At 40.8% G+C, this 24,571-nt stretch overlaps 1 protein-coding gene across 1 annotated transcript; it reads left to right on the forward strand.

The window, feature by feature from the left end:
- The first annotated feature begins 1,406 nt into the window (after positions 1-1,406).
- Positions 1,407-21,100, forward strand: Rnd3 (Rho family GTPase 3). Its single transcript, XM_070023472.1, has 5 exons — positions 1,407-1,863; positions 2,297-2,384; positions 14,091-14,200; positions 17,163-17,297; positions 19,038-21,100. Exons 1-5 carry the CDS (start codon positions 1,714-1,716, stop codon positions 19,287-19,289), a joined length of 735 nt encoding a protein of 244 aa, XP_069879573.1. The 5' UTR covers positions 1,407-1,713; the 3' UTR covers positions 19,290-21,100.
- Positions 21,101-24,571: the final 3,471 nt, after the last annotated feature.

Below are 24,571 nucleotides of genomic sequence, written 5' to 3' on the forward strand. Positions count from 1 at the left end.
ACATCTGTAATATATCATCAAATTGGTAAGTCTTGAAGGGGAGATTAGTGCACATGTCTCCCTCACTAACTGGACAGGACAGCTTAGGTATAAAAAGGCTCTTTGGGGCAAATGTTGACAAATAATACTCTGTAAGAGCCACGGCAAAGCTAGCCATGCTCTTCCCTATGGTAAGCCCTTTCCCTGTATAAACCTGTATGTTGGTCTGGGTCAGAGCTCTCTTTGGGGAAAGCTCCAGTGTTTTTAGCTCTAGAAGGAATTGGAGAAAATCCCTTTTCACTCCCTATAAGAAACTTCCTTCCCATCTCATCTTACTCTTTACAAGCTTCTAAGTTTCCATATAAAGGGAATCTACAAGTTAGTTTGGGCCAATGTCCTTACTATAAGGAAGTACCTTCTTAGCCTTTTGGGTATGAAGACAATGTTCTCCTAGAACAAATGTGTGGGCTGTTGTCATCTTTTTTTAAAGACCTGCTGTGAGGAAGAGTTGGAAAGCTACAAGTTCAGATGCAAAGGAAGGATTAAAGAGGGGCTGGAAGAAGTTTGTGCCTTCTGAGACCGGCAGAGAATGTTTTGATTACAGAATGGCACATGCCATAGACAAAGGAATGAAAGGGCAGTGTCACAATCCCTTCCTCCCAGCCTCCAAGAGGGTGGTGGGGAAAGGGAGGGTTGCAGCTAGCACCCTAGCTGAGCTATGTTTGGGTCCTTAGGGTAGGAAGACTGAGTTTCTAGTGGCCTTTGTTACTCACTTATGAGCATCTTCCACTTGCTACTTTTCTCCCTTCCCACCATTTATCCCCCTCCCGAAACTTTTCTGCCTCCTCTTGAATGACTGAAAGCTCACATGTTTCTAAAGCCAGTGTACTTACTATAATGACAAACCAGCCAGAAACAACCTGGATTAGCTATTATTTTACCACCTGTGCCTCTGCGTGACCCATTTTTCCCTTTTGATGCAACGATTTTCTTCGTATGCTTTATTATTTGTTTGCTTATTGGTTTATTTATTGCTAATAGTGGGGATTGAACTCAGGACCTTGATCTCTTGCTTAGCATTTTCCATCAAGACTGGCCTTCCTTAGCATTTGGCTTGAGTAGGAAATCCTCAAAGCTTCTGAAATAGAGAGAGTGAGCCTCTCTAAAAACATTTTTCACTGAATTCCGTAAAAATCAATGTGCACAGACATCAGTGTTTCCTCTCCTTCCGGTTGTGTACAATTCTATCCTTCAGCAAATGGCATTTGGGATCTACAAGTTGTCCAGAGCGTTGGTCTGAAATCCCTCCCGCATGGTACCCTAGAGGGCGCGCTGCTTACATTTTCTGCGATCTCGGCGACCGCGCCGGCTCCCAGGCTCCATAAAAGGGGAGGAGGCGGATCGGTTTCCTTCTCTCATTGAGAAAGAAGAGGATTGGAAGGCCGGGCGTATAAAGCCTCCCAGAGAGCGTGAAACAAAGCAGTCGGATCGGAATTGGACTTGGAAGGCGCAGCGTGGAGTCGGGCATAAAACTTGTTGGAGGGGAGTAACGAGTCGGCTCCTCTCGTTCTCCCCCTCATCCACGCTGTGCTACAGGGGGCTCTCCCACCAGCCTTACGATTTATTTTTATATCTGCGTTTTTAAAAATACATATATATAGAGAGAGAAATATATAAAATATATTTTCTTCTTACGAGAAAATTCCTTTTCCAAGAGAAAATAAGGCAACATCAATGAAGGAGAGAAGAGCCAGCCAGAAACTATCCAGTAAATCTATCATGGATCCTAATCAGAACGTGAAATGCAAGATAGTCGTGGTGGGAGACAGCCAGTGTGGGAAAACAGCGCTGCTCCACGTCTTCGCCAAGGATTGCTTCCCCGAGGTGAGTGCGTCCCGCCCGGCTTGGGTTTGAGAGGGGGTGACCCGCCGGATCCCCTATCTCCAGGTGACTAGTTTGATCTTTGCTAAACGGGTCATTCTCACCCCAACTACTTCCCCTGGGTCCCTCTGCTGAAAAAGGGAAGTGTGCTGGCAGCGGTTAGGGGCCGGGACGCACCGCGCTGCACCTGGGGTTGTTCGCTCCCGAAACTTGTTCATTTCTGGGTGCAAAGCGTGGGATGGGGAGATTTGGGTCAACATATCTGCGAGAAGCCGGTGGGGCGACCCGGATCTCCGAGTGTTTAGCATGTAGATTTTCTTCTTCTTTTTTTCTTAGTTGGAGATCAGGGTAGGCGATTTTTTTTCCCCCAGAGCATGTTGGATGGGTTTCGTGTATTTTGAAATAATCTTCTTGCCTGTCCGTTTTGTTTGTCCAGAATTACGTCCCTACAGTGTTTGAGAATTACACGGCCAGTTTTGAAATCGACACACAAAGAATAGAGTTGAGCCTGTGGGACACTTCGGGTAAGAGTCTTGGGACCGCGTGGTGCTGGTTGGGGGGGGGGGCGCCCAGCCTCTGCGGAGCGCGCAGGACCCAGAGCTCCACAGCTCTGCGCGCCCCCGTAAACTTTGGCCCTCCGAAGGGTTCCCACGGTCCACGCTCGGTGAACATGTTACCCTTTCTGAGAGCGGACGGGAACGACAGTGAGGATTTGGGGAGTTGGCAGTGGGACCAGAAAGGCACTGTGTGCCAGGAGGGTGACCGGGCGCCGCCTGGAGCCGCGCACGGCCGAGTGGCCTGGTGCAAGTCCGCCCTTGGGGCCGTGTCCTAGCGGCCTGGGTAGCCAGGATGCTTGGGGCAGCGCCTGCGCCCCCGCGGGATCCCCCTAGTCGTGGCGATCGGATCTCGTGGTTCGACCCGCGATTGGGCAGGGGGCGGGGGAGCACGGGTGGCGGTGGTGGGAGAAGATTCTCGCAGCCACAAGGTTGCGTGCGGAGTGCGCGCCTGGGGAGCCCGGAGTGCACCGCGGCCGGCGGGGCCCATGACGCCTACCGCCAGGAATGCGCTGGAGGCGCGGGCGGCGCAGAGGCGGGGCAGCGTGGGCCGCCGCCGCCGCCGCCTCCTCTCCTCCTCCTCCTCCTGGTCCTCGCGCCGCCCTCGCGCCTGCGGTGCCCACCTGCGGCCGAGCCCTCCACTTTGCCCTCCCTGTGATCACGCCGTTTCCCTCGGGTGATCCCGCTGCTCCCCCGACCACGCCAATCTATTGCCTCACCCTCCTCCTGCCTGCCTGCAGGGCTGCGGGCAGCACTCACGAGTCGCCTTTGACCTTCCCGTCTGCTTGAATTATTGGCTCCGTGGTGGGTAAATTTCAAAGGTCTGCGGTTCAAGGCCAGGTTATTGCCTTCCCATACGCCCACCCACCTGGCGCACGGCAGTGGAGAGGGTCAAATACTGGCGGGTGGAAAGGCTGAGTGAGTGGTCGGGGCAGTGGGGGCGGAGCACCATCTGGAATCAGGCTCTGGGACCACAGCACCCCGCGGGGCCTGATGGCCAGGGAGTTCTGTGTGTGCTAGAGGATGGCTTCTCTGGAGGATCAGAAGCCATCAGGCAGGAAGGGCCAAGGCCCCTCCACGCAAGGGAGCTGGGCTGCTGTTGGACCCAGCCACATCCAGCCAAATCCCGGTGAAACTAGCGAGGAGCGAGCGCACAAGTGCGGACAAGCAGGTTTTGTTGTCAGGCGGGGCGGGGGGGGGGGGGGGGTGGCCCGAGGTGGAGCGCTGGGAGTGGCCTCGTGGAGGTGCCTCTAAGAACTTCCCACAACCCTGGGCTTGAACCTCTGGAGCCCTCCCCTCCCTCCCCCCTCCCTCCCCCCACCCCCCCACGAGGGACGTGGGGGATTAAAGAGCAGGAAGCAGGGGCCAGACTTAACAAGGTCGCCACAGGCAGTCTCCGCACAAAGGCAAGCCCAGAAGTCTCGCACGAGCGCCTCTCACGGTTGGTGCCAGATGCTCCGACTGCGGCAGTGAGAAGGGTAGATTCCTTTCCCAGAAGAAAGAGGTCCTTCCTTGGACAGTCAAACCATGACCTCGCCATTGTTTTGTATTGGGAGTGCACAGGACAAATGCTATAGAGACTGTGTTGATGGATGGAATCTTAGTGATTTCTTATTTCGGTCGTTCCTATCATCAGAATTATGCAGTACCCAGCTCCAGTTCTCAGACATATCATGGCAATTGTTATGCCTAGTGAGTAGGACTGCTAGAGTTGTGCCAGTAATTAGTACCGGTACTTCTCTCGCCCAACCATGTTTGGACCTAATGCTAGGTGTTGGGTGGAGCAGTGGGTCTGATCCAGTGACTGATACAAAGCTATGTTGTGACTTAGCTCCTGGTTACCAGTGATTTCTGCACCCAAATCTAGCTCCCTGAATCTTTTTTTTTTTTTTAATCGTTTGGAGAAGGACACTGAGCTAGATAATGTGCAGAATCTCTCCTAGTTTTGCGCTAATTGGCTTCAGCGCCCTGAACAAGCATGTCTTTTTGTTTCCCAGGATGAGTTCCCAGGTTGGCTTCAGCTCCAGTCTCAGTGGATCTGGCATTCCTTTCCTGGGGTTTTCACAGTTTACCACAGCAAGCAGCATTCTGGGCAGAGCCAGGCTGCTATCTGGTGGATTTAGGAATGAGACTTATTTGGATAGGGAGAGGGAATGGGTGGCCTTTAGGAATGCTGGGCTGTACCTTCCTGACTTCAGCTCCAAGAGTCACAGGGCCACCAGCAGAGATTTTAGATGAGGTGGCTAAAGGTCAAAATTGCCTCTTTCTTTTTCTTTTCTTTTTTTCTTTAAAGAAAAGACACTTAATTTTTCAAAGGCAGGCAAGTAAAACAATATGGGTAGTTTATAGTTGGAAACTGTCCTTCCATCATGCAGATAAATATCACTTTGAATATTTGCAAGCACTTAATCAAAACCCTGCAGTTCATAGTCTTTGCACACATAGCAGAATGCCTTGTACACAGTAGTCATGCAAAAAAACCTGATGCATGAATAATATGTGTTGTTTCCAAGGAGATGAAGTTTCCTGACATTCCCACTGAATTACTTGAGCTTTAAGAATGGAAGCTTCATCAAATTATGAGCAATCACCTGAAAGGAAGTCAGTAGTGAAAGAATCACTTGTAGGTTTTTGTTTTGTTTTGTTTTTGTTTTTTGATTCTGGGGCTTGAACTCAGGGCCTGGGCACTATCCCTGAGTTTCTTTTGCTCAGGGCTAACATTCTACCACTTGAGTCACCGTGCCTCTTCTGGCCTTTTCTGTTTATATGGTACTGAGGAATTGAACTCAGGACTTCATGCATGCTAGGCAAGCACTCTACCACTAAACCACATTCCCAGCCCTGTAGTTTTTATTTAATGAAACAAAATCATATGTATGTTTCACTAAACAATAAAACTCTGGTAATAAAAGTATTATATTGCAGTATTATTCATTATTGAAAGATTGGGATTTAGACTTATTCAAAAGAGAAAAGAGATACCAGGATATTATTTAGAACTCCATTATGTTGCTGGGAAGGTGAGATGTTAGATAATTAAACATAGTCACCAAGCACCACTTAAATTCTAAGAATAGCCCACGTTTACCATGGAACCCTTATATCAGCAAGTTGTCATTTCAAGTATCTTTAATAGTTGTCTCATTTCATCTCAAGATTTTCATGGCAAATTTCTGAAGGTTAATTGTTTTTGACAATGTCTTGACAATTTTTTTTTTACCCACAGATACTTGTTTAAGTTGTGAAAGCAATTGCATATACCTATGCTTCTAGATGCACGTTTTCTTTCCTAGCTGCTATCATTAATCTCTGGAGAGAAAATGAAGGCTAAATCTGTCAAGTCTTAAATATCCTTTTTCTCCCTTTCTACAAAGAGATTCATATTGGAAAAATTGGGTGTGTCTCACTTCTTTTAGGGAGAAAACATAAACTTTGCCTTTTGTGTGATACTCCTATTTAGGATAGCCTTCCAGCAGAGGATGGATAAGACCAAAACAGTTGTTCTCTTATCTAGCCTCTATATTTGAATGGCATCTCATCTTCCCACTATCCCTCTGAACAGTCCTATGACCATGCATAAGAAAAACACTTCTAATTTGGGCATGAGAAAAAACAAAGTAAAAGTGGGATATTTACGGGGGGGGGGGAGACTTTTACATCAAGACAAAAGGAAATCATTCATTTAGTATCCTATGAAATCCTGGACCTTACCATTTCCTTTCTTTTCTCCCCTTTCTTCCTTGGTTGTGCATTTACTATAAGCAAGTTCTCTGCTAGGCCTGAGGTGGTGCCATTCTAATTAAAATGTGGTCTAGAAACACTGGGAAAAGGGGTGAGAAAGAGGCTCTTCTCATTGATAGCCTAGGATGAGTCTAATATATTTAAGTTCTTGAACTCCAGTGTCCGGAGTTCAAGATGCAAGTTCAAGTCCTAGATGCAAATGGGTTTTTCTTACTGGGCTTCCCTAGTGCTTTGTAGACCCTCTAGGGCATCTTCAGGTAGAAAACTTGCTCTCTCCTCTCCCCCAAGTACACATTGGTGAGCGTGACCACAAAGGGTTCTTTGGGCTATCACAGTGCTCCAGAGGTCACCCCAAAGTAAACAAAACATCTCAAGTTGTACCGTGGAAGTCATGGGAGATTTGAAGATTTTTGTTGATTTTATTGAGAAATATTTTCATTAGGATCATTTTTATTAATGGCTGCAGAAAATCTCTGAATGATTTTCAAATTTACCTGGTGAATTTCTGGGGAACAAAAGGGGATAATGGATTCCATATTTTGAGGTGTTCAATGAGAGCCAAGTCGTTCTAATATCTTGCGCTTTCAAAATCTGCCACATTTGCCAAGCATAGAGGCAATTTGTAGCATGAAGCCAAATTCCTACTAATAATAAGAACTTAGTCATTTAAGGATCTCCATATCTTTTCCTAGGAGATTTGATTGCTGTGTAATTTCAGTACTTGTGATCTAGGGAGTAATTGTCATTCATGCCAGCTTTTAAGCAAGGCAAGTTAATGTACATTTTATTTAAAGCATATTATTAGTTTTACAATATTCAATTCAGCTGCTAAGAATCCTCATTATAACTATGCTATTGCTTCATGCATGCACTTTTGAATCTTGTCATGATGCACGCTGCTTTAGGCCCTGCATGCTAAAGTTAGCACTCTTTTTTTTTTAGAAAAAAATTAAATTATAAATTACTATCTTTAAATAGTTAAAGTTAGTACTTTTCATATTAAATTTTAGCATGATCAACAAAGAATGTAGTATTCATTAAGTTTTATATTTAAACAAACTTAGAGGAAAGAAAATCCTGCTTATGGCTTCACTTTGAGGACAGATTCCTATAAACATAAATCTATCTACAGTGCTATATTTATAGCTTGTACATCATTTGAAGAATGGTCTTGGTGACAAGTGGTAATATTTCTTAGAGGAATGGAAATGTTTCAGTTGTTTTGGAGGTTTGTGTATAATCAATTCAGAAAACAGCTTAAAAAGATACCACTGGTCTCTCTCTCTCTGTGTGTGTGTGTGTGTGTGTGTGTGTGTGAGAGAGAGAGAGAGAGAGAGAGAGAGAGAGAGAGAGAGAGAGAGAGAGAGAGAGAGAGAGATTTAGCATATAAATGGACACATTGGATAAGAAGACTGTAGACCTGATCCTGAAGTCTCTCCTGTTTCAGGGCATCCTGTCTGCATTCATTTCTGAGGCTTTGGGAAGGAAGTGGAGGTACAAACTAGGCAAGAGTAAGCTCTGCCCTTAAGCTATTCACAGCCTAGTTAATGGTAAGAAGGCAAACAAAAATGTTGAAAATGTGAGTAACAATAAAATTTTAAATGATGAGCAAGTGGATGAGGTGTTCTTTCCTGGGAGTCTGAGAATACCCATAGTATATATTAAGGAGAGACATGGAGATATTTCTGGGTCCTAGTTACAGGAGACAAGTCTGGAAGTGTGAAAGCTGGATTTACCCATAGGCAACAAGATGCAAGGAGTTGTTGGAGGCCACATGGCCAGCCCAAGCCCTTGCACTGAAGTGTGCTCATGGTAACCATCACCATTCTTTTCCTTCTCTTGAAGTTGACCCAGTTTTTCAGAAGTCTTTTAATATCCCTCTTACTTGGGAACTGGCTTACATTGCCTGGCTACCAGGGAAAACATGATTCTGAAACTTGAGATTTCCAACTTAGGTTTCTCATAAAAAGGGACAGAGTTGAGGATTTGCAAAGTAGGCAGAGAAGCAAGAGTGCTTATGATGTGAATTATCAAGGGCACAACTGCTCCAGATCATGAACTAGTAATGATCCTTAGGAACTTGGGGGTTCCCAAGTAGGGTTCAGTTCCTGAGTTTTAAACATTGTAAGAGATATGGACTAGGGTAGAACAGATAGCTGAGATGATAGTATCTAGTAAGCAACACAGAAAATTCTGTGTGGGGATTTGTCTACCATGCATGTTTCCACTTAACCTATGAACCCCACCCCCAATGGAGGAGGAGCTGTGAATCCTTAAGTCTTCATCTCTGTTTCTCTTCTCTCTCCCTCCTCCCTTCCTGCTTTCAAATCCCATTTATTACCAGGTTTTTGGGGTTTTTTTCCCAATCTATTTTCATAAGTTGCACATTTCAGTGAAGAGCCCAGACTGATCATTCTGATGCCACCTGAAATAACCAGATGTTTCCTCATTAATCCAGTTCTTTTGCATACAAATATGACACCAAGGACCATTTTATCTCCAAGTATCTCATGGTGCTTGGCAGGCTGTGCCAAGTGAATTAGCTATGCCTTGATCATTTTCTGATGCCCTTGAAATGTCTTCCGAGTTACTACATATTGGCAACTTTCTCAGTCTCCTTTGACAAAAGCAGAAACTTTATAAACATGGAATGTAAAGCTGTCCAGCCAGGTGTTGTGCATATTGGCTTTGAAAAATGAACCTGAGAATGAATAGACTGTGACATTCACCACAGTAGGTGAATTCTCTCATAGGACGCCACACACAGGAATACGTGAAACATAAAGTTTCAATCTATGATGAATACTAATCCAAGTGTTTTTTTTAATTATACATATGCAACTCTTACTTCCTCTATAATTTACCTTGGTTCCATTTCCAGTAAAATATTTTGATTCTTAGATATTTTTAGGTTCTTTCAATAAGACTAGGAGCTTAAAGTTAACTTTTTATTTGAAGCTCCCAAATAAAAATGTCACTCTTACTTTTATGACTTTTTATCCAATTGTGTATCTGCATAACCCCCAGAAATTAAAAAAAATACTGGTTACATTTTTATAACAACATATAAGTACCTATAAATTTTCATAAGATCTTCTCATAATTTCAATGGAAATTATGATTCATCTGATTCTATAGAAGAAACAAACAAAATATCCTTTCCCTCCCCAGACTGTTGTGGCATATTTGGGGCCTGGTGTGTGTAATGCAGACAGTTAGTTGGCAAAACAGAGCCTTGTGTTGAATCAGATTATGAAAATTCTGCCCAGACTTGCTTCACATTCCTGAGATTGCTGCTGATTTAAAGCTTTCACTATGATTAGAGATGGCATGAAGGGAGAGCCTCTGTAATAACTGGGCAGTCATGCAGTCTCCTGTGTTAGCTGTCATGTACTCTTGGTGGCTTCTGAAAATACCAAAAGTTAATAAATCTTGTCTGCAGTGGACCTAACCCATTGCACTTGATAGAGAAACTTCTCATATTAGGATTTAAGAGTAAAAAGCTACACTTACCATATGTCCAACAAAAAGTGTTTTCAATTTTCAGACTCCTTTAAAGCCTTACAGTGTTTGAACTGGTTTTGCCTGAAGTCCATAAAGCCTCCCTTTGGGCATAGCTCTTCCATATACATTTAATGATGTACATATATGGCATGTTCTATCTCTGCAGAAGGGTGATTTCAACAGGCAGGTATGTGTCTGAAGAATTAGTTTCTGGGTGAGGCACTTTGTGACTATTCTTGGGCTGGAAATTTTGCTCTCACTTGAAATTAATGATCGTGAAGACAAAGATGAGTAAAAGTACAATTTCAAAATCCCTTTTGAATTTTGCTGATGTTTGCCAAAATTGAGCAACTAAGAATCCTGAAAGAATACTCTACATTTAAAGGAAAGGTATAGGTATTTGAAGGGAGAGGGGGTGCAGATTTTTACATATTTTGTTGTAATAAAAAATGTTTCCTTCAATTTTCTCTTGAAAGTCTAGTAGGTTATTTGGAAAGGACCTTGGAACAACAGTGCTGTGAGTTTTGTTTTTTTGTTTTTTGTTTTTTTGTTTTTTTTGGGTCCGGTCATGGGGCCTGAACTCTGGGCCTGGGCGCTGTCCCTCAGCTCTTCAGCTCAAGGCTAGCGCTCTAGCTCTTGAGCCACAGCGCCACTTCCAGCTTTTTTCTTTTTGCTTATGTGGTGCTGAGGAATCGAACTCAGGGCCTCATGCATGCAAGGCAAGCGCTCTACCACTGAGCAACCTTCCCAGCCCCAGTGCTGTGAGTTTCAAATTTGACCAAGAATAAAAGAAATGTTAAAATCTGCATATTCTGCATGCTGGGAAAGAGCTTTATTTGACAAAAAGAAAAAAGCTTAGCTTTAATGAACTTTAATTGCAGTATATTCTAAGACACTAGACTATATACCGCATGTACAACAGGACCTACTGTGTGCTTCAATGACAGTTTAATCCTTGTATATATAGTAAAAACTGTTCACCTCTCTTATATTCACACAGGTAGCAACTTAAAAGCTTTTCATATGCCTAAAATAACAACCACCAAAAAAACCTATAGAAGTCAGTTTTTTTTTTCTCACTGTTTAGTTTCAGGAATTGTTGTAGGACTTTCCTAGGGTAGGAGATAAAGGATTCAGAGGGACATTGTTCCTGCTTTCTGAGTTTTGTTTCTGCTTCTTCCTTCTGTGGCCTTTTGCCTTCCCTGCTTTGCTTCTTGCATGACTAGAGCATTCTTGGGATTCCTTCTTTTCTCTCTCATGTGCTTGAGATTACCAAGCCTTCTTCTGCAGCTTTGCTGCCTAACTTCCTTCCTGCAAGCTCTACAAGAAAGAATTGGGCCCTACAAGAAGATCAGGGAAGAAATTCAAAATGTGTATAAACCTTGTAAAGCTACTCACTCTACCCTCAAAAGTCCACAATAGTTTCTTCCACTCCAAAAGTTTTGACGTTAGCTGATCAAAAATCATAAATGAATAAGCAGTCTTATTATCTTTAATAGCAAGTTACTCTGATCCTTGATGGTCAGAAAGATTATACCTGTAAATAATAAATGTGAAGATTAGTTTTATTAGGACCTTTAGACACTCATGGATCTAATCTAAGCGTTGCTTACTAACGAAAGTAAAAGGGCCAGATTGGAGTATCCTTCCTAATTAGATCTTTTAAGAAGCAGACCAGTGGTAGTCATAATATTCAATGTACATTTGTGGAAATAGATAAATAGAGGGGATGGATGGGGTTGGGAGACATGGGGGAGAATGATGAAAGGTGTGACTTTGATCAAGATATATTGTACATATGAACTGACATGTTGGCTTGAAACCCTTTTGTACAACTACTTGAAGATAATTAAAATACTTTTTTTTTAAAAAAAAATGAATCACCTTCTTCCTTCCACAAGCACAGTGGGTATCTTGAGTTCTACACATATATTTCCATTCCATTCCAACTGTTAGATGAAAACAACAGCAGAAGCAAACTTTCATCAGAATCTGGTTTCACTTGAGAAAGTTGTTTCACTTTACAATTAGTCCAGAGAGTGAATTTTGCAGACATTTGCATATAATCTCCAAGCCTGGAAGCTGGCTTACTTTATTTTAGTAAGGTCTCCAGCCCTCACTCAGCACAAACACAGACCCCTTTACAGGCCATAAAACCGGTGGAGGAGGGGAATCACAGTCTATAAAGGGTGGGGTATTCCCACAGCCACGTGGCTATCCAAATGGTACCACTGTCCTCTGGATTCTCCTGGTTTTCCCCATTTTAATTAAACTAGTTCTATCCCTTTGGACTTCTTTAGCTACCTTTCCTCATTTTTAAATCTGGCAAAGATGGTCTCTTGTGTAGAGCAGTGTAGGCTGGCAGATGCACAGGAGTATCCTGTCTTGAGGGAAGTGGCAATTGACACTGGAATGTTTCCAGAATTGTCTTTTCCTATTGTAAATAATTTCTAAACAAGGGGATTTTTTGACACTGGTTTAATGCAGGCAGTTTGACTGAGTTGGGGGACAAGTTATCTCTTGCTAACTTTGAAGAGTAGAGAAACCCTTATGAAACTGGGATTTCTGCTCTGTGATCTGGAATTTTCTACCTGTTTAGAAAGTGATCAAAGTGTCAAAGTTAAACTTTGGACAAAGAAACAAGGAAAGTTACAACGAAGAGTGTAAACTTTACACAAAACTCGGGAATATTAATACTAACCTATTAGTGGTTGAAAAGGCAGCCCCACTGTGCCATGTTTAAAACAGCCTCATTGTGATATAGTTGATGTTGAAAGGGATCAACTTTTAAAACTCTGTGTCCTGCAAGTTTTGTAGAAATACCTTCCAGTTGTCAGGCTTTTGTTATTCCAGGATCCTAATTCCAGAAGTGACTAAAAAGAAGCTGTTGTGGCACATGATAATTCTGGCTCTGACTGTTTACTGATTCATACTTTTCTTCCTGATTTTTAGAACATTCCTTGTTCCTTGTGTAACACACACACACACATACACACACACACACTCACACCACCTGAAGTTGTTACTTTCCATTCATAAAATAACGGTGAGAAAGCCACAGTATAACTGAGCTTCTACAGAGACATGGGATATACTAGATAATGGATATATCCTAACTACTGTAACTTCTAGTCACAAGGACAAACTCTTGAAAAATAGGATTATTGTAGAAATAGGAAAGATGATTTTTTAAAATTTCTCTTCTCTAAAGTTTGACAATTGAGCTTTTGGATGTATCAAGGGATAACGACTGTGATATGTTACTGCTAGAAAAGGAAAATTATGTTGGAGTGAATAGGAATTTCAAGGAAACTTTGGTACTTTAAATTTTCTGACTGTACTGGAGTAAAAAAAAATACCTAAGTTAGCTTAGTAAATTGATTTTCGTGTATTTTTGTGGAATGCCAATAAATTAAATATGATTTCTTCAATGTAGCAGTCAGCCAGCTGGATTTCATTTCATAGTTATACTAAATACTTAGCTTCACATAAATGTTCATCATTTGGAACTCTTAAAGGAGAAAACAAAAACAAAAACAAAACTTCCCAAATGAAGTCTGGGGTTCGATTTATTGGCTTGTGTCTTGAACTTTTAGGCCACTCTAGACCCTTAGATCCTTAGATCCTTAGATCAGTGTCACTCTTAAAGGTGGAAGGATATATATAAAAGCGACATGATGCAACATGGCATTTGTTACACTCCTGTTGCAACAGGAAGAAAAACCATATAGGATTTGAGGATAAGCTTAAGTAAGCAAGCTCAAAGGTCAATGGCTTATCCAAACTTGTAACTTCAAAGTAGAGGACCCTTGTGTGGTTTGCCATTGTTTCCTTTGCACGAGTGAGCCTTCCATCTTCCCCCTCCCTGTTCCCAGGCACTGTTGCACCAATCTTGAATTTTGTTATCTTTCCCCAAAAGCAACTCAGCTTTCAATGCTTGCTTTTAACAAAAGTGACAACATAGCCACAATAACCCTAATCAATGCTTAGGAATCCTTTACTGAATTCCAGCTACTGCCTGGGTTTTTTTCCTCCCAGATAAATGAGTTGTATCCTTCATCTGATGAAGGAAGAATCAGAGACACAGAGTCCTGAGGCTACCAGCTTCCTCCCTCTTCAGTGACAGAGGGAGACTTGGTTACCTGGCCCCAGGAGCTTCTCCACTTTACTCAGGTTCTTTCCAGCCATATAGTCTTTGAAATGTCACCTTGAGATCCTGGCCCTCCCCTTTCACCCAGGTCAGACAGTTAGGAGGCCCCAAGGATTATGTGGTATTGATAAATATGTAACTAACCCTGGTGTGTGTTTGTATTGTATTGTTTACACTAGAAGTGGGAGAGTGTACGGATTTAGTTCAAAAGAGTAGAGTTAATGCATGACAGACTTTAGAGACTTTTCACCTGACACCTGTGTGTCTTTGTTTCTTCTCAGGGTCTCCGTACTATGACAACGTCCGCCCGCTCTCTTACCCAGACTCTGATGCTGTGTTGATTTGCTTTGACATCAGTAGACCAGAGACTCTGGACAGTGTTCTAAAAAAGGTAATGCTGGGAATTGATGACAATACCCTGTGTCCTGGATGATATACAAATAGAGACATGTGGTTGGCTGGGATATTCAAAGATTCTAGTTAATTTCCTGCCTTTTATTTTGTAATTAAAATATTGGAAAAGATGCTTACACATAAAAACAGTTCCTATACATATGTCTCACCATTTTTGATAATTAATATGTTAGAAATAATTTTTCATAGAGTTGGGAAACAAATTGCCTTCATGAACTTCCATATTTGTTTTAGGGGAAGAAACAATACAGTTAAGAATAGTTACATTCAAATACTGTCATATTCACATCTCCTTTCTCTTTATAGATTGCATCCTAGTTGTTTATATTCAACCACTTAATCAAGCTATGTTTCAGTTATTTATAGAAACAAATGAACTTAGTCTAGGAGGACTAGGAGCAATACTGACATATCTTCAGACAGAACACTATAAATTATGTTTAGGTATATGCCAAATACTAATTTAAAAAAATGTAAGCCTATTGGAAATCATCATGTATACCTGGTTTCTGGAGGTAAAAGTACACCAGTTCCTGTAGGTGAAGAAAAACCTGAACAAACTCTTGATAGAATGAATAGGCTCAAGCTGGAAGGGAATTAAATTAAAGAGGATGTAGTGACAGTTCTAGGGAAGGCAATGGGCTAGAAAAGCAATCCTTGGTCTCTAGAAACTGGGACTCATCCCCTAGAATTCATCATAGATAAGTGCTTGTTGATGGAGCAGCACTGATTCTTTAAGAACCCTGCCCAGATCAATCTTTGCTGAGACACGATTCAGACAAGAATATACTCTGGGGCTAGGAAGGTGGCTCAGTGATAGAGTGCTTACCTTGAGCTGAAGAGCTGAGGGACAGCACCCAGGCCCAGAGTTCAGGTCCCAAGACAGACCAAAAAAAAAAAAAAAGAAACGCACAAGAATATACTGTGTCTCTAATGCTTGTCAACAATTGCCAGATTTACAGAGAGGGGCTAGAGTCATTACACAGCTGAAGAGCAATGTAACAACATGTCTCATTCTGGCTGTAGATAAAAGAGGTGGCTTATTTGCTGGAGTTTTTACTTGATGTTGTATCAGGTTATGCATAATTTATAATGAAAAAGCTTTTCTCCTGTTTATTTTGCTTCTGTCTTTTAAGACAAAATGAACAGTGACTTGGCCTTATAGGTACTAATGAGTGTGTTTACATTCAAGTGAGGCTTACGGCTCTCAATAACCCCTGCTATGTTTCCTCTTGATTAATTGAGCCTTAAGTCCATGAATATAAAAAGTTAGAGCATGAAAAAAGGAAAGATTTCTTACTCTTTTTTTTCCCCAGCGAACACATGGTTGATACTCCTAAATAATTCAGGAAGGGATGTAAGAAGGAAGGTCTCAGTGGACACATTAGGCTCTCATGGGAAATGTGTTACTGTCCTCAATCCATTGGGGTACTGTAGACTAGACATTCTTGCTTAAAGAACACCTCTAGACCTGGAGATGCCCTCTCTGGTGGTCTGTTAAATTACTCTTACAGTAAGCTCCTTTTATCTAGTATTATACTTACATATAAGACTCCATTACCCCTGCTATTTTGTGAATTCCTTTCCAGAAGACATGGCTGTATCTTAATCATCTTTGTCATCACCACAGAACTTTGTAGAGCATTTACGACATATTTGTGGATGCGGATAGAAGTGTCAGTCCTATCCTCAGCACTCAGTGCCAGACCTCTTCTGTGAGCCCTCAATCCTTCCTCCCACTGATAATCCTCAAACTTGATGCACAACTACAAAAAGGCAGCTGCTTGCTTTTAAAAGAGGACATCTGGACTTCCCTGCCAGGCATTTTTGAAGGCTAGAGAGCTTTTGTTAAGTCATGACATAGCTAGTCAAGTTAAACTGCTTGAAATGTTTAGTTTACACAACTTAAAATCTAATTTGGAGGCATATCATGCCTTCCTGGTAGCTTAGGGCCTTCCACACATAATTGCCCTATATGGATTTGGTCCCTTGAAGCAGGACATTCTATTTTTTTTTTTGGTGGGGGGCGGGGAGGAGGGACAGCACGGGACTTGAAATCAGGGCCTGCGCACTGTCCCTGAGCTTCTTTTTCTCAAGGCTAGCTCTCTAACACTTGAGCCGCAGTGCCAGTTCTGGCTTTTTCTGTTGATGTGGTACTGGGGAATTGAACCCAGGGCTTCATGCATACTAGGCAAGCACTCTACCACTGAGCCACATCCCCAGCCTCTATTTCTTTTTTTTTATTAGCTATAGATCTAATACCTAAACAACACCTTGACCATATGGTGGCATGTTTTAGTCTTCTTTGCTGGAATCTGTAAAGAAGTACTTATTCAGGTGTTCTGTCTTTTTTTTTTTTTTGGTCAGTCATGGGGCTTGAACTCTGGGCCTGGGTGCTGTTCCTCAGCTCTTCAGCTCAAGACTAGCACTCTACCGCTTGAGCCACAGCACCACTTCCAGTTTTCTCGTGGTGTATTGGAGATAAGAGTCTCACAGACTTTCCTGCCCAGGCTGGCTTTGAATCATGATCCTCAGATCTCAGCCTCCTGAGTAGCTAGAATTGCAGGAGTGAGCTACCAGCATCCGGCATTCTACCTGGAAAGTACTACTAGCTCAACATTTTCAAGGAGGTAGACACACATTAGAATGGGTGATTATAAGACACATATCCTTCAGAGATATTCAAGTAGTTAAGATACAATTGAAAGTGCCTTTTCTCCATACCCAAATGCCTTGCAGAGACAGATGAGAATTGATAACAGCTTTGTTAGGCATTCTTGATTAGATCCACTTTTCAATGTGAAACTTGATTATCATCTTAAAAAATAAAGTTGGCTTCTTTTCTGGGAATTTCATTTACAGTGTCTAACAGTTAAGGGATTGTTTTTACTCTATGGATATCAGTAATTTGCTAATTTTTCTTGTTCTCTCCCCCCCAGTGGAAAGGTGAAATCCAGGAGTTTTGCCCCAATACCAAAATGCTCTTGGTCGGCTGCAAGTCTGATCTTCGGACAGATGTTAGTACATTAGTAGAGCTCTCAAATCACAGGCAGACTCCAGTGTCCTATGACCAGGTATGTATGCTATTAGTGTAGAAAAACACACTTCAATGAGAGTGAAACAAACAAAATATTCATGATAAATAAGACCCAAATCAGCTGCTTCTCTGGAGGTGGTCAACTGTGAAATGTAAAATGCTTATTCTTCAGGAGCATAATCACATATTTAAGTACATCAATGCTTGATTATATATTACCCTTGTATGTATGTGAAACCCCAAGAGGTTTAGAAGTAAGTAAGCTTAAAAGAGAATATGGTCAGAATCAGTACCTCTCTTTAAGAGAGCTATTATTTTACACTCAGCTGCCCAATAAAACACTGAAACAGACCATTGTCAGTAAAATAGCCTACTCCATAAAACTACATTTTAAGAGATTCACTTCTACAGGTGTTTCCCATGAGGATTCAGAAAGGACAATCAATTTCAGACATGCATCCTTTTAAAACCCGTAACCAGATTCTAAAAAGAGTTTATGTTGGAGTAACTGAAATGATAGAAAATATTCATCATTTAAAACATTGCATTTCTGAGCCAAGTATAAGGTGGACATTTATAATTCCAGCACTTGGGAAGCTGAGGCTAGAGAGCTCAAGTTCAAGGCCAGCCTAGGGTTCATAGAAAACTCGAAGGCAGCTTGAGCAACATAGTAAGATCCTATCTACAACAAATAAGATAAAATAAATTAAATAAGAAAAGATAAGTAAAATATTGCATTTCAGAACTAGGCATGTAGCTTAGTGGTAGAACATGAACAAGGCTCTGGTTCTAATCCCTAGTACCACAAAAAAAAAAATCAAACTGAAAAAATACCATAGTCATCTTCATTTTGCATTTCGACTTAACACATGTTTCTTTAAGCAAATCATTTTGATTCTGTGCATATGCTCATTGTGTATATTGCTAATATCATCCACATTTAGCAAGTACAGGTTTTGTGTTTCCTTAAATAATAGATGACATAATAGCATTAATCGCTCATTATTACCCCTGTGTTTTGCACAGCCCATTGACTAGCTTTCAATGTCATTCAGAGTCAAAAAGAGAGAAAAGATAGTGTCCTATGGGGGAGCTAGAACAGACTCTACAGTCCAAAGCCCCTTGCCAGATCCACATAGAAAATGTACAGTTATGTTCATGATCTTCAGCTCTCTTATCCAGTGGTGAGAGTCTGAGACTTGCTATGACTGGAAGGCCTCAGTAACCAGTTACTTTTTTTTGGGGGGGGGGAGTCCGGTCATGGGACCTGAACTCTGGGCCTGGGCACTGTCTCTCAGCTCTTCAGCTCAAGGCTAGTGTTCTACCACTTGAGCCACAGCGCCACTTCCGGCTTTTCTCTTTTTGCCTATGTGGTGCTGAGGAATCGAACCCAGGGCCTCATGCATGCAAGGCAAGCGCTCTACCGCTGAGCCACCTTCCCAGCCCCTAACCAGTTACTTTTGGTTACAGTCATCTCATCTCAAGTATTGGATGATCACTGATCCTGACTCATGATCAGCCCTTAGAACCTACAACATTTATTTCTAAATAGTGATAACCAAGCATTTTAGGATAGTGTCTTGACTGCAAATAGACATAATAAAATAGATTACTTTTTTTAAAAAAAATCTTTATTTTTTGCAATGATACTAAGAAAATACATATTAGAAAGTGTTTTGTAGTGCAGTATTATTTTGTGGCAAGAGAAGACACTTTATTTTATAACCTTCCCTTCAAGTCTTATTACTGATTAAAATTCTTTTCTTTTGCTTCTCAGGGGGCAAATATGGCCAAACAGATTGGAGCAGCTACTTACATTGAATGCTCAGCTTTACAGTCAGAAAATAGCGTCAGAGACATTTTTCACGTTGCTACCTTGGCATGTGTAAATAAGACAAATAAAAACGTTAAGCGGAACAAATCCCAGAGGGCCACAAAGCGGATTTCACACATGCCTAGCAGACCAGAACTCTCAGCAGTTGCTACGGACTTACGAAAGGACAAAGCAAAGAGCTGCAGTGTGATGTGAAACTTTTCCTGATCTTGAATGAGGACAAGAGAATCTAGTGTAAAAAAAAAAGAAAGAGAGAAAAGGAGCAAAACAAGTGAAATCTGAGTGAAGTGCACAGCCAAAGTCACATATATCGCAGGCCCCTGAAGGGATAACTGTGTTTTTGGAATCCTGTCCTTGGCACGTAGATCGAGTGGTGAGAAGTGAATATATTGAAGAGTTTTGACGTGTGACTTGAAAGATATGCCAAAAAAAGAGATACAGATGGGCTAAAGATAGATGAGGAGGAATGCGAGTACTTCGAAGAAGAAAAAAATCACACTCTGAATGGTGCTTGCTTATTTTTTGTTATTGTTGTTTCCTTACAATTTGTTCGTGAATCTCTACTTTGATTTTAACTTTTCAATGTTTTAGTTGCCTTTACAAAAAGTATATATTAATATACCATCCTCATTGGGGAACTGGCACTGTGACCTTAGTGTTTAGGTTTTTTTTTTTTTTTTTCCTAAGAGGATGTGATCTAATTTCCTCCTAGCTCATCATTAAAATGGAAATTGTATCAGGACCTATGGGATTCCAGAGGAAAACTTCATGAGGCTTTGAAATCTTGCCTTCCTGAAGATTGCTACTGAGCAAGATAGTTTTAAAAGAAAGGCTTTTGAGTCCTTGCAAGATGTGTAGACCAGCACTACAAAGATCGCCTAGATCAAATAGGAAAAAAAATGGTGTTGTTTTTTATTCTGTCTGATGGTTCTGTTCCTCAATGTGATCGTCATTAACAAGTGGTATATTGCTCAATGTAATATTTTTGTGCACTGTTTAGAGAAGAGGGTTGTGATTTTAGGTTTTTTTTGCCATCGTTGATAAAAATGCAAAGTCAAATAAAAAGTGTCTTGCTTTGGTGTCATAGAATGATTCCAGGAGGAAAAATATAGGTACTATTTTCACCAAGAGAGGTAATAAAAGAAGAAATAGTAGCAGAAAGCTCAGTTTGTAAGTAAAGCTGTCTGGAAGGTAGTTACCAAATATACAAAGCAAAAGGACTGTTCTTTTGGGATGAGGCTCCAAAATTGGCAGCATCTAATGATCTGTTGGCTCGGTTCACTTTCTTTAATTAAACATCCATGTGCAAAGGATACATTTATCCAAGCTTTGGAGAATCCCTAGTGGAAAATTACATGTCAATCCTGACATCACACTGGGGTACTTCGAGAGTGACTGCTAAACCTCAGTTACCCAGATTCCCAAGCCATGTTCAAAACTTAATGCTTATTGTGACAGTAGAATCATCAGCATTTAAAATGGTTTACAGTTATATATTATTTTTTGGACCAGCTCATTTTAGAGATGCTTTCACAAAAGAAACCAGGAATGATCTGTTTATTGTTGGGGCTTGTTGAAAACGAGCTTTCTTTCCCATGATAATGCTTCATTTTTGAAGTGTTGAAGCTGTGCTCCCATGAAATTATGGCAGGAGAAGGGGTTAAGGTAGTTACAACACTCAATTCTGTGTCTAACAAGCACTTTGTTTTGTCTCTGCAAGAAGAATACCATTCCAGGCATTTCCCACAAAATACAGAACTTTTTACCAACATAATATGCTTTGATTGACACAGCATTATGCTTGGGGCAGTATTACAAAATAGCTGGCAAGTGCTTTCTGTATTTAAATATTGTAAAAAGAAAATAAGTTATAACTGTTATAAAGCAGAACTTTTGTTGCATTTTTTTAATGTTGAAGTCACTTTGTATGTTTGTTTGGTCAATGTTTCTGCAGTATTTATTAAAACATACTTTTTTTTCCTTCAAATAAAAAAAGTAACCATGTCTGTCTAAATGTGATTGTTTGTTATTATATAGCTCCTGACTTCATTGTTTAGCTTTGTTCTTTCATAGAAGGAACCGCAGGATCTTGCCTGACTTTTGCTGAATTGGAAGGCTTTGGAATTTGATTCTTTGTAGTAGTTTCTTAAAGAAAAATAAATCTGCATTAGAAGTTTGAAGTCAAGTCAGAAGAAGAAAATGGACTGAATGATCTGATTATATACAAAACAAACTGTGACCCAGCTAAAGGATTAATTTGCAGGAAGTATGAAAATTGCTTGAAGTTTGTAATAGTGAAACAGTGTGGTTGATTCTCTGTCCTCTTGAGTTTAGAGTTCTGGTTCCTTACACAGGTGTTCACCTTGAAAGACAAGTAGACAGTTGTCAGAATCATCCAGGACCCTGGATTACAACAATGAGGGGTTTGGGGAAGGACAAAAAGTAAAACAAATGTAGTTTTGCTTATAATAGCATCTTTAAGGAACACAGTGTAACAATAATAAGCTTCCCAAAAGTTGTAAGGTAAGCACAAAATAGTTTAGAATAGTGAAGTGCTTGGAATGTCATCAGCTCAGTTGCTTCTTAGTCTTTTTTTTTTTTTTTTGTCAGTCATGGGGCTTGAACTCTGGATTTGGGCACTGTCCCTGCACTCTTCAGCTCAATGCGAGCGCTCTACCACTTGAGCCACAGTGCCACTTCCAGTTTTCTAGAGGTTTACTGGAGGTAAGAGTCTCACAGACTTTACTGCCTGGGCTGGCTTTGAACCATCATCCTCAGATCTCAGCCTCCCAAGTAGCTAAGATTACAGGCGTGAGCCACCAGCGCCTGGCACTTCTTAGTCTTTAGCTAAAATCCTCACACAAGTTTTTTGTGAATATCCAAAGATATTCCATGTGAGGCTTTAAAACTGATTCTGCACAGCTAAGCCATTTCATGTAAGAATTGAATCCTTATGGCTCAAAGAAAAATTGCTTAAAATATCTTTGATGTAAACTTAACTTCCTTAGAGATAATTCTCAGACCAGAGTTGGGAAATCAGAGAATCTAGCATGAGTGAACAAATAAGAGCATTGATGGCATAGCCATGTAATTTTTTTTTAAAGCATAGAAGTTATCTGAATATGTTGAAAACACATTCCCATCATCAGATGGGAAAGGAAACAAAAGTACTTTCCGACTCCTGGGTGTTGAGTAACTTCATGCCACAGTGTGTGAGGGGTGGGGGAAAAGGGGTAAATGGTTTCTGCTGATCTCTGCAGTATTTTATAGGTCATACAGTCATTCTCTCTGGTCAATTGTTCTCTCTCAGCAGCTTTAATTTGTTAAAGTAAAAAAGAAAAAAAATTGTCCTCACCCTTGAGTACGTTTGCCTTCCTATTTTCTAACTTTTTGCCTGAACAAACCTATCTTTTAAGCATTCTGTGAACATTCTTTCCTATGAACTAATGATGATGATTAATGCCTTTTTAAATACTAAATGGTAAGACTTTTACTGTGTCTCTATCACCTCTATTAATCTTTTCCAGAAACACTTGAATAAAAGTTGCTAGTCTTACAGGGAATGTGTCGTAACTGGAAACTTGAGAAATGACCCTGGGAATTAGCTTTATTAGAAAGTTTTTTTTAAGTGGCCTCATTTTTAAGAATCCCGAAATCCCCTCTAGAACCTGCTTTTTCTCTATTTGATGGATTCCATTGACATCAGAATTCCTCTCTAACTCATGCTGTTTTCTTTTCCACTATTTTCTCCTTACACCAAATAGATACTGAGTACGTGTTATATGCCCATCAGTTTTCTAGGTTTGGCTGGGCCAAATCATGGTTAAAATACCCTCTTCTGAGCCTGAGAGTTAATAATCTAGTTAAGAGGTCTAGTCAAGAGCAAATCACGATGCACTGGGCCTGGTTGTGATCTATATTGGCAAACTGAATTCTGAGTTGATAATAAATAGTAAAAAAAATGTTGCCATGGGCACCAACATAATAGCCCCCATGCTACATCATATTTATAATGATATAATATGGTGCAAAGGAATATTTTAGTACCTCCTAATGGCTAAAGTTAGTTTACTGATAACAGAAGAGCAATGAAAATGACTATGTAGCCAGTGATCACTGAAGTAGTTGCACAAGCCTATAGATTGTTGTGACTTTAGAAGACCAATAGAAGAATCTATCCCTTCTCAACTGAGTATAACATACCTTTTAAATGTGACTGCCTTGCTGCAGATTCATTCTAGCTCCTGTAAAATCTTCAATAGAGAAAATTGGGAAAGACATTTTTAAAAGAGTTTTGCATAATAAAATTTTACTAAAAAATTGAAAATAATTTTAGGAGATGACAAAAATCCAAAAACTATAGCACACTTTCATTGAAAATAGAAAACTGACTGTTTCTAAAATGTTGAGAATACTTGTTTACAATTTGTGGCAGTCTAAAACTCTTCTTGAAAGTATTCATGAGCAGTGAATTCTAAGTTTCTTCATCTTTGTCTTTTCCTGAGAACACAGGAAACAAAATCTAATGCATACCCCCCCCCCATTAAAACTTTGCAGGACTTCAAAAGACAATTCCTCTTTTTAAATTTTTATTGTCATTATAAAGGTGATGTACAAAGGGGCTAGAGTTACACAAGTCAGATAATAAGCACATTTTTTTTGGACAATGTCATCCCTTGAAAATTCATCTTTAGAATTATTTTTGGATTTTGTTTCTTTTGAGGGGAACTAATGGATTTTTCATGATGATGAAAGTACTCCACCTGTATTTTAAAGCAGCTAATGGAAGAAAAAGACATTCCACAAGAAATGGAAATTAGGTCAATATTTGGTTTATACCACTGTCAGAGTAAGAGCTAACACTGATGCACAAATTATGTGACAAACACTGTCCTAAATACGTCCTGTAACCCACTTCTTCCCCCACTGCAAATACATGTAATGAGTTAAACACAGTCAAGTAGAAGGGAATTCAGGGATCTTCTCCAGAGGGTCATTGAAAGAGCCAGATTAGAATTTAGGAGGGCATTTAGCTCTGAAATTCCAGTGTTCTACCATAACACCATTTTTGCCATGGACAAAAATACTTCATGAGTATGGAATCCAAGGTCTACGCCATGGCTGCACAGCTGCTCTGAGCCCATGGTATGGCTATATCCACTCTGACCTCCCCAAGTCTGCACCCTCACTAGCCCTCCTCTCATTCTGACTGCATCTTGACTCCCATCATTGTTCTATGTTCTATCCTCTCTTCATTGGCACCGATATTCATCCTGTCTCTTGGGTGGCAGGATTGTGATGAGTAGAGAAAAAAAAAAAAAAAGACCCATCCATGGATGGTTGCCCTGTGCCCTTCCATAATCCAGGTTTCTAGAACTGTGCTGGAACAAAGGTATTCCAAGACACTAGTTCTAGAATCCTTTAACCTAAAATTGGATGCTGCAGATACCAGCAGTATAAAAAAACCAGCTAAAAAG

This window comes from Dipodomys merriami, unplaced genomic scaffold, assembly GCF_024711535.1.
Source record: "Dipodomys merriami isolate MVZ:Mamm:240054 unplaced genomic scaffold, mDipMer1.0.p SCAF_1, whole genome shotgun sequence".
In the NCBI taxonomy this organism is placed as follows: Eukaryota; Metazoa; Chordata; class Mammalia; order Rodentia; family Heteromyidae; genus Dipodomys; species Dipodomys merriami.